At 37.9% G+C, this 20590-nt stretch overlaps 1 protein-coding gene across 1 annotated transcript in view; it reads left to right on the plus strand.

Annotated features, from left to right (window-relative positions):
• TTN (titin) overlaps positions 1 to 20590 on the plus strand; it is a 325691-nt gene that overhangs the window by 88682 nt on the left and 216419 nt on the right. Inside the window, exons 47-81 of the mRNA XM_027865699.1 lie at positions 3 to 281; positions 2578 to 3141; positions 3662 to 3943; positions 4044 to 4322; positions 4783 to 5061; positions 5160 to 5438; positions 5553 to 5840; positions 5959 to 6237; positions 6330 to 6611; positions 6714 to 6992; positions 7101 to 7379; positions 7485 to 7763; positions 7894 to 8181; positions 8326 to 8604; positions 8815 to 9096; positions 9199 to 9477; positions 9598 to 9876; positions 9991 to 10269; positions 10374 to 10661; positions 10896 to 11174; positions 11430 to 11711; positions 13252 to 13530; positions 13698 to 13976; positions 15033 to 15311; positions 15413 to 15700; positions 15896 to 16174; positions 16287 to 16565; positions 16661 to 16939; positions 17081 to 17368; positions 17487 to 17774; positions 18360 to 18641; positions 18922 to 19200; positions 19321 to 19602; positions 19770 to 20048; positions 20173 to 20460. Of these exons, the coding sequence (XP_027721500.1) occupies positions 3 to 281; positions 2578 to 3141; positions 3662 to 3943; positions 4044 to 4322; positions 4783 to 5061; positions 5160 to 5438; positions 5553 to 5840; positions 5959 to 6237; positions 6330 to 6611; positions 6714 to 6992; positions 7101 to 7379; positions 7485 to 7763; positions 7894 to 8181; positions 8326 to 8604; positions 8815 to 9096; positions 9199 to 9477; positions 9598 to 9876; positions 9991 to 10269; positions 10374 to 10661; positions 10896 to 11174; positions 11430 to 11711; positions 13252 to 13530; positions 13698 to 13976; positions 15033 to 15311; positions 15413 to 15700; positions 15896 to 16174; positions 16287 to 16565; positions 16661 to 16939; positions 17081 to 17368; positions 17487 to 17774; positions 18360 to 18641; positions 18922 to 19200; positions 19321 to 19602; positions 19770 to 20048; positions 20173 to 20460 (10131 nt within the window). The remainder of the gene's footprint in view (positions 1 to 2; positions 282 to 2577; positions 3142 to 3661; positions 3944 to 4043; positions 4323 to 4782; positions 5062 to 5159; positions 5439 to 5552; positions 5841 to 5958; positions 6238 to 6329; positions 6612 to 6713; positions 6993 to 7100; positions 7380 to 7484; positions 7764 to 7893; positions 8182 to 8325; positions 8605 to 8814; positions 9097 to 9198; positions 9478 to 9597; positions 9877 to 9990; positions 10270 to 10373; positions 10662 to 10895; positions 11175 to 11429; positions 11712 to 13251; positions 13531 to 13697; positions 13977 to 15032; positions 15312 to 15412; positions 15701 to 15895; positions 16175 to 16286; positions 16566 to 16660; positions 16940 to 17080; positions 17369 to 17486; positions 17775 to 18359; positions 18642 to 18921; positions 19201 to 19320; positions 19603 to 19769; positions 20049 to 20172; positions 20461 to 20590) is intronic.

Here is a 20590-nt window from a genome sequence, read left to right on the forward strand (position 1 = left end):
AGTTGCCCCAGTGATCAAGAGGAGAATTGAACCCTTGGAAGTAGCTCTTGGGCACCTTGCTAAGTTCACTTGTGAAATCGAAAGCGCACCCAACGTTCGTTTCCAGTGGTTTAAAGCTGGCCGAGAAATTTATGAGAGTGACAAGTGTTCAATAAGATGTGCACATTACATGTCCACCCTGGAAATCCTGAGAACTCAAGTCGTTGACTGTGGAGAGTACAGCTGTAAAGCATCTAATGAATATGGTAGTGTAAGCTGTACGGCAACCTTAACCGTAACAGGTAAATGCAGAACATACATGGGTGCATCATTCTAATTTTCACATCCTTGCCAATCTAATCGGTGAGAGAGAACAACAGTGCTCCTCATGATGTGTTAATAAGTTCATTGCCTTAAAGCAATGCTCTGCCACAAAGCACTTTTATAAATAGACCTATCAATAACCATGCTTTTTGTACAGGTCCAGAAAATTACTTCTATTAAAACCCAAGAACAAAAACCGAAGTTTGAAGAAGACAACAAGTTGCAGAAACTAATTGAAAATTTCCTATTTCAGTTATTTTTCTGCAACTGACCAAAGAAAAGTAAAAACCACTTTCCTTGTAGACTACAGTAAAAGGTAGAAAAACAATCCAAATAAATTCTAAAGTAGACAGTATGTATTTTAGGAAGAGATACCCTAAAGAGAAGTTAAGACGTGCAAAAATGACATCTGAAAAAATTCTATTTTGCCTTTTTTAAAAGACCAGTTCTATTTATTTGGTGAAACAGTGTCTGGACTACCCACTTGGTACAATAATTTGAAATAAGTTTGTCAACATCTGTCACTTACCTTTTAAAAAAAAATTTTATCAGGATCTCACTGGTTGGCTTGAAACAGCTGTCTCTATTAGTATGAATAATAAATCTTCTTAAGTGGTTGCATTATTCAAATTTGAGCTGCATATTTCTTTTAGATTAGAATCAATTATCATATTTTACATCATTATAACTTCAAATCATGTGAGCTTGAATACATGCAACCACTTCACAGGTTTCATTAGTCACACTAATTGGGACCTGCTTGTACCATATTATATTTGGTAGAGCTCTGTTCTACTAGACAATAATGAAGTTCTACTCTATTCAGTGTTTAAGTGTGAAGTGAAAACAGTTTTCACATGGATCATGGAGCTGGATTATGAGTGATGAATAGAAGAAGATCCAAGAAATTCCATTGTCATTTCTCACCATGTTTTTTCTATGAATATTTTAATAATCAGTACCACTATACAACTTCGTCCCTGCCCCCAACTTCCTTATAGGTTTTCACCAGTAAAATGTAATGAAAGGTCATTCCCCCCTCCAATTTGTCCATTGCCCTAAAATGTGCCTAGGGGAATCTATAAAGCCCACCAACCACTTGAATCCACTTGTTTACAAAATCAAATTAATAGATGCATCTTATATTCCTCCAGAGGACATTGTGGAGACAGTTAAAGGATAGAGATTGAAAGTTGAGGTTGTAATTTGAGGTTTGCCCAGCTTCTTGATAAGGACCTTGTATGTGAACCAAAAACCACCCCCCAAAACTTGCTTGATTCTATTCCTTGAGGAGTAGGCCAATATACAAGACAAATGCAGAATATTCTTCTCTGATAGATGGAGGGTTTTAAGAATAAACACTGCTCCACTAATCTTACTCTTCATCCCCCCTCTTCTTTCTAGGAAATATGCTTAGAGCTGCTCAGAACTCTCAGAAAACCAAGCCTAGAATCTTTCCTTCGGGATTAGAATTCTTAGTTTATTGTTTATTATAATGTAATCATTAAGTTCTCCAATTAGAATCAGTTCAACACAAAACATAAATAGAATAATGACATCTAAAACCTCCTGTAAGGCTAGCCTGACATGTTAGGATAAAGGAAGACAGAGTGGAGTGGTGGGGTTGGCAGTGGAAGAGATATTCTGTACTGCCTGGAGACTTATTTCATGTTGCAGGGGTTGATGTGGAAAAGGACTGCTAGCAAGTATTTACATAGTCTTGAAATAGCTCAAGTGACCATTTGGATGCTATGTCAGGTGTTTGGTGAAGGGATAGTGGGGAGAAGAGGGATGAGGAGTGTGGGAACCTCCTTCTTACATAATATCCTTGGCCACCATGGTCCGTAATATTCCCTTCTCTTTAGAAAAGTAAATTGCTAATTAACAGTGGTATTCAGATGCTATTCTTTTTCTTTTCTGAACATCTTCTTTTAATAAATTGAAAGAAAAAATTGGCTGAGTTACTGGTTGGATGCTTCAGAACCATCTGCCATTAATAATTATATATCTTTAGGATTTGGACTAATATTATGACATAAGGCAGCATTTGGAGGCTATTATAATCTATACATTTACACTGATTTTCTGCTGTAAAGAATGCTGTCATTCCTTTTCTTTGGTGTTTCCTATGGTGTCACTGTTCCATTGTTCTATTTTTAAGTAATGACTATCTTAAGACATAAATAATATTTTTTTTCTGAATGTAGAGAATGTAGAGAAACAAGATCATGAGTGCGAACGGAATATAATGATTTTTTAAATTTCTTTTTGCAGAGGCATTTCCTCCAACCTTTCTAACCAGACCTAAGTCAGTTACAACTTTTGTTGGGAAGGCAACCAAATTCATTTGTACAGTGTCAGGGACCCCTGTCATTGACACTATTTGGCAGAAAGATGGCATTGCCATATCACCTTCACCTAAATGCAAGATTTCACATGCAGACAACAAGCACTTTTTAGAACTCTCAAATCTTACAGCACAAGACAGAGGAGTCTACTCTTGCAAGGCCTCTAATAAGTTTGGGGCAGACATCTGTCAAGCAGAGTTGATCATAATTGATAAGCCACATTTCATTAAAGAATTAGAATCTGTACAATCTGCTGTCAATAAGAAGGTGCATCTTGAATGCCAAGTGGATGAAGATCGAAAAGTGACAATAACATGGAGCAAAGATGGGCAAAAAATCCCTGCTGGAAAAGATTTTAAGATCTTTTTTGAGGATAAAATAGCATCCCTTGAGATTCCTCTGGCCAAACTAAAGGATTCAGGGAATTATGTCTGCACGGCCTCCAATGAGGCTGGAAGCAGCTCCTCTTCTGCCACTGTCTCTATTCGAGGTAAGCCTTGGTTCTCCCCATGTATGTTTATGTCATGCCATTGCCAGAAGTATAATAAAAAAGTTTTAATGGAATTAGGGGTAGAGAATCCATAGATAATAAGCTTTGCTAATAAATCATTTCATTCTTAACAAATGCTTTGGGAAAATCCTCCCCTCCTCCTTAAGATGCATTTGCTTTTCTTCTTTTGAATCTGTTTATATTTTTTCTTCCAAAAATTCATCACTTTTAAGAATTTTCGAGTGTTTGGTGTATATATGTGTATATGTGTGTACATATGTGTGTTAAACCTCTTCATTTTATGAAGTGTTCTTTATTTAACACCAATTTTGTACTGGGGAACTGGGAAAAGAGTCTAGTATTGACTGAACATGGCTGGGTGGAGGCCACATGGCTTTGATCAGGTTCATGTCTTTTCTGTCCTTTTGTACTATTTCTGTCTGCTTTTCCTTTGTGAATTTCATGTTTCAGGGTTTTTTTTCTTTTCCTTTTTTTTTTTTTTTTGGTAATCTTCATTTAGAACCACCATCCTTTGTGAAGAAGGTGGATCCGTCTTATTTAATGCTCCCAGGTGAATCAGCACGTCTCCACTGTAAACTCAAAGGTTCTCCTGTGATCCAGGTCACCTGGTTTAAAAATAACAAAGAACTTAGTGAAAGTAACACAGTCCGAATGTATTTTGCCAACTCCGAGGCTGTGCTTGATATCACTGATGTGAAAGTGGAAGACAGTGGAAGCTACTCATGTGAAGCAATTAATGATGTTGGCAGTGATAGCTGCAGTACTGAAATAATTATCAAAGGTTTGTCTTCACAGTTACTGCCTGTCATTATTCAGAGTCATACATTTCTTTATCCATTGCTTGTAACTAATTCTCCACTGGTGATTTAATGCTTTTGTAGAGCCGCCCTCTTTCATCAAAACTCTTGAGCCGGCAGAGATAGTGAGAGGAATCAATGCTGTTCTTCACTGTGAAATCTCAGGCACTGGACCCTTTGAAATTAGCTGGTTTAAGGACAAGAAGCAAATTCGGAGTAGTAAGAAATACAGGTTGCTTTCTCAGAAGTCTCTTGTATCTCTGGAGATATTTTCATTTAATAGTGCAGATGTCGGCGAATACGAATGTGTGGTAGCTAATGAGGTTGGGAAGTGCGGCTGCAGTGCCACATTCATCCTAAAAGGTTAGTGATTGAAAACTAACATCTTTTAAAGCCTTCAACAAAGTACTTTTTTTAATTCAGATCAAACTAGTGTGTTCTCTTTCTTTAATATTCTCTTAAAACTGCATTTTATCTTTGGTTTTGCCCCCATCTTGGGAGCAAATTCAACAACTCCATTCATTCAGTGGTCCAGACAGTACCATAAATCCATATTCCTGATAACAAAGGGGTAACACACAATAAGCCATTTATCATCCATCCTACAAAGGCCAAAGCTCTTATCTACTTTTCTCCTGTTCCTAGAATCAAATTGTAATTCTTCTTAAAGCATTTATCAGTTCTTCTGGGTAACTGATGGTGTAGCATAACATACAGATAAACCCAACTTAGACAAGCCATCTAAAATATATACAGTGTGTATATTGAAATGTACAGTAGCAGAAAAGTTTTTTTTATGTTTTCTTTTTCCTCTTTAAACTAGAACCGCCAACTTTTGTAAAGAAAGTAGATGATTTTACTGCCCTGGCAGGGCAAACAGTTACTTTGCAAGCAGCTGTAAGGGGTTCAGAACCTATTTCAGTCACCTGGATGAAAGGACAAGACATCATTAAAGAAGACAATAAAATCAAAATGAGCTTTTCGAATGGTGTCGCACTTTTGCTAATACCTGATGTCCAGATTAGTTTTAGTGGCAAGTATACTTGCCTAGCTGAGAATGAAGCTGGAAGTCAAACATCTGTTGGGGAATTAACAGTTAAAGGTCAGTGTAGAAACATTTTTAACTTTGCATTTTCATTTAGATTTAAAATAAAGCCTTAATGCTCTTTTCTAAATCACAATTCTGTAATGCCACCATAGAACCAGCCAAGATTATTGAGAGAGCAGAACTGATTCAGGTGACTGCCGGAGATCCAGCAACCCTGGAGTATACTGTTTCAGGCACCCCAGAACTTAAGCCTAAATGGTATAAGGATGGAAGACCTATGGTTTCCAGTAAAAAATACAGATTCAGTTTTAAGAACAATATTGCCCAGCTCAAGTTTTACTCTGCTGAACTACACGATAGTGGTCAATACACATTTGAGATTTCAAATGAAGCCGGGAGCAGCTCCTGTGAGACAACTTTTACCGTATTGGGTCAGTATTTTTAAAGACACTTTATATATCTTATTTTTCAACACAGTGGATAGAAGGAAAAATAACTTAGCCATTTCCCATTTTGATTCTTCTCTTTTGTTGTGCCACCGACAGATCGCGACATTGCTCCATTCTTTACCAAACCCTTACGCAACATAGACAGTGTTGTCAGTGGTGACTGCCGCCTGGACTGCAAAATTGCCGGCTCCCTTCCAATGAGGGTATCCTGGTTTAAGGATGGCAGAGAAATCACTTCATCAGACAGATACAGAATAGCTTTTGTGGAAGGCACAGCCTCCTTGGAGATAAGCAGAGTAGACATGAGTGACGCAGGGAACTTCACCTGCCGCGCCACGAATTCTGTTGGAAGCAAAGACAGCAGTGGTGCTTTAATTGTCCAAGGTTGGAGGAAACATTTTCCTTTTACTTCTTACTGCACAGCATTCAATAGTTCAGGCTTCTTCTCTTCTAGACCACACCTCTTAACTCACTGAAATTGTTTCTTATAACTTTTCTTCAGAACCTCCCAGCTTTGTCATTAAACCTGGGTCAAAGGACTTGGTACCTGGATCCACCATCTGTCTGAAGAGTACTTTTAAAGGATCAACTCCACTCACCATCAGATGGTTTAAAGGTGACAAGGAATTAGTGTCTGGTGGCAGCTGCTATATTACCAAAGAATCTTTAGAGAGTTCCCTGGAACTATATACAGTAAAAACATCCGACTCAGGCAAATACACCTGTAAAGTCAGCAATGTGGCCGGAGCAGTGGAATGCAGTGCAAACTTGTTTGTGAAAGGTTTGCCTTATTTTCTTGACCTCATTGTGCTGCTATTTTGCTGTGTCTTTACTTCTTTCTCTCTCTTCTTAATAACTTTCTTCATTCCACAGAACCTGCTACCTTTGTGGAAAAGCTAGAGCCCTCACAACTCTTGAAAACGGGAGACTCAACTCAGTTAGCCTGTAAAGTCACTGGTACCCCTCCTATTAAAATAACCTGGTTTGTCAATGACAGAGAAATTAAAGAGAGCAGCAAACACAAGATGTCTTTTGTGGACTCGGCTGCTGTCCTCAGACTTACAGATATTGCCATTGAAGATAGTGGAGAATACATGTGCGAGGCTCAAAATGAAGCAGGAAGCGACCACTGCAGTAGTATTATCATAGTGAAAGGTGTGTGTTTGCTCATTCTGCCTTGGGAGTTACCAAAGTTTTGGCCTGAAGCAAACATCTCACACCCTTATTAACCAAAAACAATCTTCTTTTGTGCTATAGAGTCACCTTACTTTACCAAGAAATTCCAACCAATTGAAGTTTTGAGAGAATATGATGTGATGCTGTTGGCTGAAGTAGCAGGCACTCCTCCTTTTGAGATTACTTGGTTCAAAGGCAACACAACTCTTCGAAGTGGTAGAAAGTATAAAACATTCATTCAGGATCAGTTGGTTAGCCTTCAGGTTCTCAAGTTCGATGTGCCCGATGTCGGTGAATACCATTGTAGGGTGACCAACGAGGTGGGCAGCAGCACTTGCAGCGCTAAGGTCACTTTAAGAGGTTAGTGTCTCCTAGAAATATAGGCATGCCTTAATTGGGTGCCAGTTCTACATTTTTACTAGTGTTGCTTCCAAACTGGTTCTCATGAAGAATTTATTTTTCTAATAGAACCTCCAGTATTTGTCAAGAAGATCGAGAGCACGAGCTCCCTGCAGGGTGGCACCGCGGCATTCCAGGGCACTCTTAAAGGCTCTTTGCCAATCACTGTGACTTGGTTAAAAGATAATGATGAGATCACTGAAGATGACAAAATAAGAATGACATTTGAGAATAACGTAGCCAGTCTGTATATCAGTGGCATTGAAGTAAAGCATGATGGGAAATATTTCTGTGAAGCCAAAAATGATGCAGGCATACAAAGATGCTCTGCTTTACTCTCAGTAAAAGGTTAGTTCAGCACAGTTCTCCCTGATGCTTGGAAAGATATTGACCTGAAAGCCTCTCTCCATTAAACATTCATGAATCCATGTTTTATTCTTGTGTTTGCTACAGAACCAGCAACGATCACAGATGAGGCTGTATCTATAGATGTTACCCAAGGTGACCCAGCAACCTTACAGGTTAAATTTTCAGGAACTAAAGAGATAACAGCCAAATGGTTCAAAGATGGAAAAGAATTGGCTCTGGGCCCCAAATATAAAATCAGTGTCACTGACACAGTCTCCATACTGAAGATTATATCCACAGAAAAGCAAGATAGTGGAGAATATACCTTTGAGGTTCAAAATGACACTGGGAGGAGTAGCTGCAAAGCTAGCATAAATGTCTTAGGTTGGTATTCCTCTTGGCAGTGGTAAAGGGTGGCATTGGCATTTGCCCACTTCTTTATCTCTCACAACTCCAAAAGGTATCTGTCCTAACTCTTCTCTTTTTTTTTTTTTTTTGCCTTTTTGTTGGACAGATCTAATCATACCTCCCTCGTTCACCAAAAAGTTAAAGAAAATGGATAGCATTAAAGGTTCTTTCATTGACTTAGAATGTATAGTAGCTGGGTCACACCCTATAAGCATCCAGTGGTTCAAAGATGACCAAGAGATACTTGCTAGTGAAAAATACAAATTCTCTTTCCATGACAACACGGCATTTTTGGAAATCAGCCAGCTGGAAGGTGCAGACAGTGGCACATATACTTGTGCTGCCACAAATAAAGCAGGCCATAACCAGTGCACTGGATATCTGACAGTCAAAGGTTTGGAACTTTTGTTTTTTTATTTAATGAGAAAGACATATGCTGTCTCTTTTCTTAAGTTTTAAGTTCACTTCTCAATTCTAAAACAAGTCTTCCTACCCCTCTCCTCCCCCATTCCTCGTCCTTTCTTTTATACCTCCTTAGAGCCCCCTTACTTTGTGGAAAAACCACAGTCCCAAGATGTGGCCCCCAGCTCTCGAGTTCAGATGAAGGCTCTTGTAGGTGGGACAGCACCCTTGACGATAAAGTGGTTTAAAGATAATAAAGAATTGCACTCAGGAGCATCTCGTTCTGTCTGGAAAGATGATACTTCAACTATCCTAGAACTCTTTTCGGTCAAAAGTGTGGATTCTGGAACCTATATTTGCCAGCTAAGCAATGATGTTGGCACAGTCACTTATAAAACGACTCTTTTTGTAAAAGGTCTGAATCTTTATGTCTCTTTCCTTTCTTGATTTTTTCAGTGCCAGCAGTTTGGAGTGGGGTGGGATTGTGGTGATAATGATGCCGGGTGAGATTATTCCTGTCTTGGTAGTGATGGGGGAGGGAGTGATTTAATAAAAAATAATCTTGCTGGTACTTTTTTTTTAACCTTCTAAAATGTAAAACTTATCACCTTTTGTTCATATGTAGAACTTCCTCAGTTTATTAAGAAGCCCAGTCCTGTGTTAGTATTGCGGAAAGGACAGTCAACAACTTTCGAATGCCAAATAACAGGCACTCCAGAGATTAAAGTCTCCTGGTACTTGGATGGGAATGAAATAACAGCTGTGGACAAATATGGCATCTCCTTCATTGATGGCTTAGCCACTTTCCAGATTTCAGGTGCAAGGATAGAAGACAGTGGAACCTATGTTTGTGAGGCCCGAAACGATGCTGGCACTTCAAGCTGTAGCATTGAGTTGAAAGTGAAAGGTTCGTGGGTTAGAATCTCTTGCCTGGTTTGGCTTTGTCATCCTCTGGGTTTTAGTCTTTCCTTTGAGTAAGCTAGATCTTGTCTTCTTTTTGAATTTTTAGAACCTCCCACATTTGTAAGGGAACTGAAACCTGTGGAAGTAGTCAAAGATAGAGATGTGGAGCTTGAGTGTGAAGTAAAGGGCACTGCTCCATTTCAAGTTACCTGGCTCAAGAATAACAAGGAAATTCGAAGCAGCAAAAAATATACACTGACTGACCGAGTGTCAGTATTTAATCTCCATATAACCAAATGTGACCCTTCAGATACTGGTGAATATCAGTGCATTGTATCCAATGAAGGAGGAAGCTGCTCTTGCAGTACCAGAGTCAGTCTGAAAGGTCAGTGACAGAAAACAAGAAGCAGGACACCAAATCTTCCATTCTATAATACACTTCAATGACAATGCCTATAAACTCAAATAATTTTTCTTCTTCCCATACTGTCTTATTTAATAACAGAACCACCTTCATTCACTAAGAAGATAGAGAATGTGATGACAGTTTTGAAAAGCTCAGCCGTCTTCCAGGGCACAGTGGCAGGTTCTCCCCCTCTCTCTGTGGTGTGGCTAAAAGATGATCAGATTATCGATGAAGATGATAATACGCATATTTCATTTGTGAACAGTGTGGCTACCCTACAGATAAGAATGGTGGATAATGGTCACAGTGGCAGATACACCTGTCAAGCAAAGAATGAGTCAGGAGTCGAAAAGTGTTATGCTTTCCTCTTAGTACAAGGTTCGTGAGTCATTGTCTTTAAATATTATTCTATAGAGGCATGTCTTTTAATAGGCTCACATTATCTCTGTTGGAAAAAAATAATTTTTTAATCATGCTTTGATTTTACCGCAGAACCAGCACAAATAATAGAGAAGGCTAAATCAGTTGATGCAACTGAAAAAGATCCAGTGACTCTTGAATGTGTTGTGGCTGGAACACCTGAACTCCGAGTGAAATGGCTTAAAGATGGTAGACCCATTGTGCCCAGTAGATACTTTACAATGAGTTTTGAAAACAATGTTGCCAGTTTCAGGATTCAGTCAGTAATGAAGCAGGACAGTGGTCAGTATACTTTCAAGGTTGAAAATGACTTTGGAAGCAGTAGCTGTGATGCCTATTTAAGAGTTCTAGGTTTGTATTCTTATTCCAACTTGCTCATTCCATTTATGTAAAACCCTTTATAAAAGAAAAGCAATATATTAATCAGTACTTTTTTCGGCATTTCTCTTGGGCAGATGAAACAATTCCTCCATCGTTCACCAAAAAACTAACCAAAATGGATAAAGTTCTGGGCTCTTCTATTCACATGGAGTGTAAAGTTTCAGGCTCACTCCCAATTAATGCCTGGTGGTATAAGGATGGAAAAGAAATATCTGCCAGTGCAAAATACAGACTTGTGTGTCATGAAAACACTGTTGCATTGGAGGTTAATAATCTTGAATTAGAAGATACTGCAAATTACACATGCAAGGTTGCAAATGTAGCAGGAGATGCTGCATGTAGCGGAATCTTAACTGTGAAAGGTTTGCAAACTCTTTACCTCTTCTTGATTCTATAAATAATTTAAAAATGGATCACTCTTATTCTTTTGTCTTTGAAGCTAAAATTCATTCTTAGACGTTGCTTCTTTACATTCTTTCACTTACTCTAAGTAATATTTGTTATATTTCTTTTATATATTATTTTCTTATTAAAATTGTGACAATATTTACCCTGGTAGGAGTTTAATTCAACCTCTTTTTTCTTAAAAACTATAGAGCCACCAAGCTTCCTAGTGAAACCTGAAAGACAGCAAGCTGTGCCAGATTCAACAGTGGAATTTAAGGCAGTCCTAAGAGGAACACCACCATTTAAAATAAAGTGGTTTAAAGATGAGATTGAACTTGAATCTGGACCTAAATGCTTTATTGGACTGGAAGGGTCAACAAGTTTCTTAAATCTCTACTCTGTGGATGCCTCAAAGACCGGACATTACACTTGCCAAGTTACCAATGATGTTGGTAGTGACTCTTGTACCACAGTGTTGCTTGTAACAGGTGTGCAGACCTGATTGTTTTAAGTTTCTGTCTCTCTTTGTGTGTCTCTTGTTCTTTCTATATTCAGCTGTTAAGCATCTTTCTATTTACTACTTTCAATGAACATCCAAATTTGGAGGTAGTCCGAACATTAATTTTTAAGTTAATATTGCTCTTTCCGATCTCTTCCTGCTATATTGTTCAGTCAAAAGCATGTGATTCCCCCTCTTTCGTCCTTTGCATTCACTTTAACCTCTTTTTTTCTTGGCCTCATAGAACCACCAAAATTTGTTAAGAAACTAGAAGCAACCAGAATAGTGAAAGCAGGGGATTCAACACGACTCGAGTGCAAACTGAGCGGATCTCCTGAAATAAGAGTCAGATGGTACAGGAATGACCATGAACTGTCAGCCGGTGAAAAATACACAATGTCATTCATTGAGTCAGTGGCTGTGATACAGATGAACAACCTTGGCACTGAGGACAGTGGTGATTTCATATGCGAAGCCCACAATCCTGCTGGTAGCACAAGCTGTAGCACAAAGGTCATAGTAAAAGGTTAGCAGTCTCTTTTCTTACATCCTTATATTAACTAAAACACAGTATCTTGCTTACAGTGGGTGAGATGGCTCATTTTTTCTTCTCTTGTTGTCAAGTTCCATTTTCGTTATTTTTTGGAGAGATGTAAGCTGATCTTCGCACTCATTGAGTCCTTCACAATGTCCTTTACATATTTTTCCTGGGGAACCTGTTTTGGGGTCATATTTTCAGAATTGTGGCTCATTTAAAAAGAATCTTTCAGGAGTTGTTACTATTACAACTTAATCTCTGTCCATATGATGAATGGTTTTTTCAATTAGTTGGGAAGTGATTTTATTATCCAATCTGGCCCTCTTTGTGATATTAGTTTTGCATTTGGTGTAACTTGATTTTTAAAGATGTGCAAAATAACAAATTTGCCACTTTGAAAAGTAATGTTCATCCTCCAGAAAAGGCATAAGAATGTCATGTCATCACTGTCATAATTACTATTATCAGTGACAAACATAATTAATTACCATGGACAGTAATATCAATTCTTAAAATACGATTTTTTTATTCATCTGCCTGCAGTAACAGGCAGGGTCTCCTGAAAATCCACAAAATAATGTCCATCTACTTTCTCATTCCTAACAATATTAACTGTTCAAATGAATAGAGTAGTGGATAGAGAGTTGACTTTAATACAGAGATCTGGCTTCAAGTCCTAACTCTAAGACATACTGGCAGTGTAAACCAGGACAAGGTACTTAACCTGTCAGTGCTCTAACCTAAGGTGTTGAACATATGGCCACATATGGGCCCATGCTACTCCTGAGTATAACCAGAACCAGATTAAAATCTAATCTGGAAATATTTAACAAAATATACAAAAATGCAATAAAATATAGATGATATTAGTATGTGGCTTTCTAATATAGACCTGCAGGAATCCTTACAGATGGTTTAGGGGGCCTGTTTATATTTAGTTTGACACCACTGCTCTAAGCAGCTTCCAAAGACTACATATAAATTGCAAAAAATGGGCTGATAGGCATTAACTCTGCCCATGGAAGTGCAAAGACAGTCCCTATCTCTGTTTATTGTTAGTATTAGCAGTAGCAGTAACAGTGATAATTTTGCTGACAGTAATTTTATAACAAATATTAAATAGCAAATATTGCTATTATCTTTTTATAAAATTAGAAGTTTCAGATCAGAGATACAGTAGTACATTCCAATTTACCCTCAGCACAGAACGCAGTGTTCCACGCTGCTTCTACTACTGAATATCAATGAACATAATTTCCTTTTTTTCCCCCTCACCATTTTTGCATTAATTTTTTTTAATCTGACTGAAATTAGCACGGTGAAGCTCACAGAGGATCAGGAGCCCTGGGTTCTGGTTTCAGGTCTGTCAGTAACAACCCGTGTGGCATCTTTGAGCCTATTATCCTATCTATAAAAGTGAAAGGATTAGACTAGAAAACCTCAGAGATACTTTCCACCTCTAACATTCAACGATTCTTTGAAATTCGATAAGCTAAAGTTATGGAAAATTCTTTTTTTTTTTTAACAGAACCACCTGTTTTTAGCAGTACGCCCCCTCTTGTAGATACACTTAAGGGTGCTGAAGTTAGCCTTGAATGTGAACTTTCTGGAACACCACCATTCGAGGTGGTTTGGTATAAAGATAAGAGGCAACTCCACAGTAGCAAAAAATACAAGATTGCATCTAAAAATTTCCATACGAGCATTCATGTCTTAAACATCGAAACTTCGGACATTGGTGAATATCACTGCAAAGCACAAAACGAGGTGGGAAGTGACGCGTGCATTTGTACTGTAAAGTTAAAAGGTGAGGATATCGGTGTCACTGGTGTCAGTAATATATAAAATTTCTATTCTTTTTCTCTTACTTCTTCTGATCCCCCCACCCTAAAAAACAAAACAAAACAAACAAAAAAAAAAAAACAAACTACATATCTGTCTTTTTACACCTCTTGTTCATCTTTCCTTGTTCAGAACCACCCAGATTTGTCACAAAACTTAACAGCCTCACTGTTGTGGTTGGTGAGCCTGCTGAGTTACAAGCAACCATTGAAGGTGTCCAGCCAATTTATGTTGAATGGCTTAAAGACAAAGAAGTGATTCGAGAAAGTGAAAATACCAGAATCACATATGTGGAAAATGTTGCAACTCTACAGTTTGCAAAAACGGAACCAGCCCATGCTGGGAAGTACATCTGTCAGATCAGAAATGATGGTGGAATGAGGGAGAACCTGGCCACACTCACTGTTTTAGGTTGGTAAATGTAATTTCTTGATAGAAAGGAGGTATTGAACCCTGGGGTGAATTACTGCAGGATGTTGACAAAAGTCATCTCCCCTAAAAATCTTCAAAGATTAGATATCTCTGTCTCTTTGGAAGGGTTTAAGTCAGTGGACTAGAAGCTTTTAAGGTCTTCCCAACTTTAAACTCTCATAAACACTTGTTTTGTTAATAGCCCTATATGTGTACATGCTTATATGTACCATGTATATATTACATTATGAAATATATATGCATGTTATATATTATTTAATTGTATCTTACTTAACAAGGTAGAGCATGAGAGATTTATTGCCATATTTTGTTCCTTTTGCTAAGGCAAAAATAACTTTAAACTAAGTAAATGTTGAAAGTAAAGTTAGTATTGGAAATTCTAGACATTACTGTTGGTCCCAAAACTAAAGAATAGAAAGCCAGGAATCCAGGGCCAAATGATGATAGAAATGATTTGCCCTTTCATTTTATGAAATTATCTTTTTTTTAGCTTAAGAATTAGGTAGATACAATGCAGAACAGTAGTCTTCCATTAAACATTTGACAACATTTGGTTAGACAGAACAAAAAAATCTTAAGCATTTCGAGAGACTAGTTGCTATCACTATCCTTACCCAATAAAATAGTTTTTCCACATTGCACACTTCTTACAGTTCATTCGTAATAGCAAATACCCCCTGCTCAGAAAATGCTTCAGAGCAAATCAATATAGAGTTTATATACAACAACCCAAATGGTTTTAGGACAAAGACTGACATAGATTTAATCTGCAATTGACACCTGCTAATACATAGATTTCATCTATAATTGCTATCTACTATTACATTTTGCTTAGTAACAATATGCCTTCTAATTGTTTTGTTTTGTTTTAACAAGAATGGATTAGTAAAGTTCATTTAAAAAGGAATTTTTAAATGACTTTATGCTACTTTTGAGGAGGGCTAGTCTATAATTTTTAAGTCATTATAAAATTTTATAGTAAAATATACTAAAATGTAATGGTGTATGACAAGGGGGTATAACATTTCATTTCAGAACCTGCAGTCATTGTAGAGAAAGCAGGGTCAATGATGGTGACTGTAGGAGAAACTTGTACCCTGGAATGTAAGGTGGCTGGCACCCCTGAACTCTCAGTTGAATGGTATAAAGATGGAAAGTTGCTGACCAGCAGCCAAAAACACAAATTTAGCTTTTTCAACAAAGTATCTACCCTGAAGATTCTTTCTGTAGAAAAGCAAGATACTGGAACATATACTTTCCAGGTTCAAAATAATGTTGGAAAAAGCAGCTGCACAGCTATGGTTGAGGTTTCAGGTCAGTTAAGCTCTCAGTCTTCTAATACTTTCCTCAATTTTCTTTTACAAACTTCTATCTGGCTCAAATTGTTTATGAGTGTCTTGCATTTTCTTACATAGACCGGATTGTTGCTCCCTCTTTTATAAGAAGACTGAAAGACACTAATGGGATCTTGGGCTCTTCTTGTATCTTGGAATGCAAAGTGTCTGGATCTCCACCCATTTCTGTTGCCTGGTTTCAAGAACAAAATAAGATTGTTAGTGGAGCAAAATACCAAACAACATTTTCAGATAATGTCTGCACTTTGCAGCTGAATTCATTGGATTCGTCTGATACGGGAAATTACACATGTGTAGCTGCTAATGTAGCTGGATCTGATGAATGCAGGGCAGTATTAACTATCCAAGGTTAGTGTCAGATGGCAAAATTATTTCAAAATATGTTCCTTCTTCTTCTGTACCAAAAGTTTCTTTGTCAGAAAATTTCTCTCTTTTCATATTAAACATGCAATTGTATTTAGTGATAATCTTTTGGGGTTGATGGTTGGGACACTCTCTTTGGAACTTATAATTTATTCCCTAATCTTTTCCATGTTTATTTAGAACCACCGTCTTTTGTAAAGGAACCTGATCCCTTGGAGGTTCTACCGGGCAAAAATGTGACTTTCACAAGTGTTATTAGAGGAACCCCTCCATTCAAGGTGGGCTGGTTCAGAGGTGCCAGAGAGCTTGTGAAAGGAGACTCCTGCAATATCTATTTTGAAGACACAGTGGCAGAAATGGAATTGTTTAATGTTGACATATCCCAAAGTGGGGAGTATACTTGTGTGGTTTCTAATGATGCTGGTAAAGCCTCTTGTACAACTCACCTCTTTGTAAAAGGTTTGCTCAAATTTCTTTGCTCTTTCCCATTTGGCAGATGCCAGAAGCTTTAGTCTATCTTTCTAGATTAGCATTCTGGACTTTTGACCATGATCATTTTGTTACTCACTAGAACCTGCTGTATTTGTGAAGAAATTAAGTGATCATTGGGTAGAACCAGGAAAATCCATCATCCTGGAGGGCACATACACCGGGACCCTTCCTATTTCAGTGACCTGGAAAAAGAATGGCATTCATATAACTCAGTCGGAAAAATGCAGCATTGTCACAACCGAAAAATCTTGCATCTTAGAAATTGTCAACAGTACCAAAAATGATGCTGGGCAGTACACATGCGAGGTGGTGAATGAGGCTGGAAGGGATATTTGTGAAGCTACAGTATCTACGTTAGGTGTGTCAGCATGTCTGATCTTGGCATCTTACATTCTCTTAACAAGAAATATGGCTTTTGATCCTCAGTATTGATTGTTATGATTTATTCTTTAGAACCACCTTATTTTGTTTCGGAACTGGAACCTCTGGAAGCTGCGGTTGGAGATTCGGCTTCTTTACAATGCCAGGTTGCCGGGACACCAGAAATTACAGTGTCTTGGTACAAAGGAGACACCAAATTAAGGCCAACTCCTGAATACAGGACATACTTCACCAACAACGTTGCCACACTTGTTTTTAACAAAGTGAATATCAGTGACAGTGGAGAGTATGCTTGTGTAGCAGAAAATAATGTAGGAACTGCTGTTTCTAAGACAGTCTTCAGAATTCAAGGTGATAGTTTGTTTTAATCAGTTCCTCTTTTCTTGATCTTTTGTCTTTCTGGGGAAATGTTCCATCAAAGAATACCCTAAAATATGTATTAATTAATATTTCCATTGTTAATTAATATGTTAATATATTGCATTCCTACAGAGCGCCAGCTTCCACCTTCCTTTGCGAGACAGTTAAAGGACATTGAGCAAACTGTTGGGTTACCAGTTACTCTAACCTGCCGTTTGAATGGCTCAGCACCTATTCAGGTTTCTTGGTATCGAGATGGGGTACTTTTAAGAGATGATGAAAATTTGCAGACATCATTTGTTGATAATGTAGCAACTCTCAAAATTTTGCAAACTGACTTGAGTCACTCTGGACAATACTCTTGTTCAGCATCCAATCCTCTTGGAACTGCTTCTTCTAGTGCTAGGATGACAGCAAGAGGTTAGTTTCCACACAAACATTTTTTCTCTACCAAATATGTCTTCTTTACATCTTATGTCAAAGTAGAACTGGTCAGATGAGCAAAAATATGCATTGTATTTTTCTTTTCATGTTCTAGAACCCAAGAAATCTCCCTTCTTTGACATTAAGCCTGTATCGATAGATGTCATTGCTGGAGAAAGTGCTGATTTTGAGTGCCATGTCACTGGTGCTCAACCAATGAGAATCACTTGGTCAAAGGATAACAAAGAGATTCGCCCTGGAGGAAACTATACAATCACATGTGTAGGAAATACACCACATCTGAGAATCCTTAAAGTAGGCAAAGGAGACTCTGGCCAGTATACTTGTCAAGCAACTAATGACGTTGGGAAAGACATGTGCTCAGCTCAACTTAGTGTAAAAGGTAGTAAAGTGTCTAATGATATATGTTCTTTATCATTGTGAGATAATGTCTTGAAATAATTAATATTAAAGTGTTTCATGTAAACTGCATCTCCCAGTCTCTCTACCATTAAGCTGATGTCCTAAATCAAAATTTTCCTCCCTCTTGATTTAGGTTTTTTTTTTTTAATCTATGTAATCTAATATTCATAGTCATACAAGAAGATAATTGTTCTTTACTTCACATTTGTTGAATATTTCATTCTTTTTCTATATTATGTAACATTCTTTATCATTACTAAATTTTTGTCAGATATAATGTATATATATGTATATGTTCATCTGTCCTTTTTTGTTAGCCTTTACACTTCTAGAGTAGAAAGAGTTCATTGGCAGCTCATTCTGTAGTGAAAATAATGATGCCATTGTGATAGAAAGACACTAGACAAGACATTATTAACTTTCCAAATGAGCATTTTGGCACATTTTGTTTATTACTAACAATAAACTAGTTTCTACAAGAACTCTTTAAATTCTCTGTTAAACTCAAACTGTCATTATGCTATCACAAAATTTAAATGACACTTTTCCACCTTTGGTTTACTAGAACCTCCCAAATTTGTTAAGAAATTAGAAGCTTCGAAAATTGGGAAGCAAGGAATGTCCGTTCAGTTGGAATGCAAGATCAGCGGCTCCCCAGAAATCAAAGTTATGTGGTTCAAAAACGACAGTGAACTTCATGAAAGCTGGAAATACAACATGTCTTTCATGGATTCTGTGGCACTCCTCACTATTAATGAAGCCAGCACTGAAGATAGTGGAGACTATATTTGTGAAGCTCATAATGGTGTTGGTGATGCAAGTTGCAGCACAGCTCTCACAGTTAAAGGTCAGAAGATAATGAAAACTTCTCTCCATTTCTGTTCCCCCTCTAATTTGAGCTCCTTTCAGTAATATCAGTTCAGAAAACAAATTACTAGCAAAAGTATAACTGGAGGGCTGGAAGCCACTAAAAAAGAAAAACCCAAAAAACAAAAAAACAAAACCCAAGTTGGTATTTGTTCATCTTGTCACACCATTCATTCTTAATTGACTTCATTTTGAAAATATTCCTTTCAATTTTTAAGAAACGAGTGTTAATTTCTCATCTCTGTTGTTTGTCTCGGTAGCACCTCCTGTGTTCACCCAGAAACCTGCTCCAGTAGGTGCTCTTAAAGGATCTGATGTAGTCTTCCAATGTGAAATTTCGGGGACGCCTCCATTTGAAGTAGTATGGGTCAAAGACAGAAAACAAGTACGAAGCAGCAAGAAATTCAAAATTACTTCGAAAAACTTTGACACTAGCCTTCATATCCTTAATCTGGAAGCTGCAGACACAGGGGAATATCATTGCAAAGCCACCAACGAGGTGGGAAGTGATACTTGTGTATGTACTCTCAAGTTCAAAGGTTGGTATTCTTGGGCATCTAGAGGAGCTTCTTCCTGTGATCTTTCTCTTTTTTGTTGTTGACTGCTTAATATGTCTCTCTCTCTTTTTTTTTTCTACAACCATGCTTATCTTTCATTAGAACCTCCACGATTTGTGAAGAAGCTAAGTGATACTTCAACCCTTGTAGGAGACCCTGTTCAATTGCAGGCCTTGGTTGAAGGTTTCCAGCCTCTTTCTGTTGTCTGGCTGAAAGACAAAGGTGAAGTCATCAGAGAAAGTGAAAATGTCAACATCACCTTTGTGGATAATGTGGCGACCCTCCAGCTTATGAGACCTGAGGCAGCCAATTCTGGAAAATACATATGCCAAGTCAAAAATGATGCTGGCATGCGGGAGTGTTCAGCAGCCTTATCTGTACTAGGTTAGTAATTTAATAACAACTTACGAAAAATAAAGCTGGCTGGCCTCTCGTGACTGTTTTGTAACAAAAAAAAAAAAATCTTACTCTGCCACCTGCTGTATCATTTGTACACTAAGGTGGCTTTGAGCCGGATTTCCATTTCAATGGTGGTTTACCTCTTCTTTTAGAACCAGCCAGAATCTTAGAGAAGCCAGAACCTATGACTGTCACTACTGGAAATCCTTTTGCCCTCGAGTGCCTGGTAACAGGAACTCCAGAACTTACTACTAAGTGGTACAAAGATGGAAAAGAATTAGCTGCTGACCGCAATCACCAAATTACCTTCCTCAACAAGGTCGCTTCCCTTAAAATCCCCTGTGCAGAGATGCGTGACAAGGGCTTATATAGTTTCGAAGTGAAAAACAGTGTGGGTAAAAGCAACTGCACAGTCTCCGTTCATGTTTCAGGTTAGCCAAAATTTTATTTGAATGATTTATTCCATTTCTCTTCTGAGACTCTCTTTAGACGACCACAACAAGAACAACAAAATCCAATTTTTGTTTTTGTTTTTGGCTATGCTTCTTTATATAGATCGTGTTGTACCACCTTCTTTCATAAGAAAATTGAAAAATACTAATGGGGTTCTGGGTTCCTCCATTCATTTGGAGTGCAGAGTCGCTGGATCGTCACCTATTTCGGTTGCCTGGTTTCAGAATGGAAACGAGATTGTTAGTGGAGCAAAATACCAATCCACGTTTTCAGAAAATGTCAGTACTTTGAGTTTGAAGCTGTTGGAGACTTCAGACACAGGGACTTACACTTGTGTGGCCACTAATGTAGCTGGATCTGATGAATGTTCAGCAGTTCTGATCGTGCAAGGTCAGTGGGCAAAGCAAATGCTTCTTCCACATGACTTTGTTTCTCTTTTATGTGATGTCTCTTTGTTCTCTGCATAGATTTTATATCATGTTTCTTTTTTCTTCATATTTCAAAGGCAGTTATGTGATGG

The sequence above is a fragment of the Vombatus ursinus genome, unplaced genomic scaffold, assembly GCF_900497805.2.
Source record: "Vombatus ursinus unplaced genomic scaffold, bare-nosed wombat genome assembly UNPS02014779.1, whole genome shotgun sequence".
Classification (NCBI taxonomy): Eukaryota; Metazoa; Chordata; class Mammalia; order Diprotodontia; family Vombatidae; genus Vombatus; species Vombatus ursinus.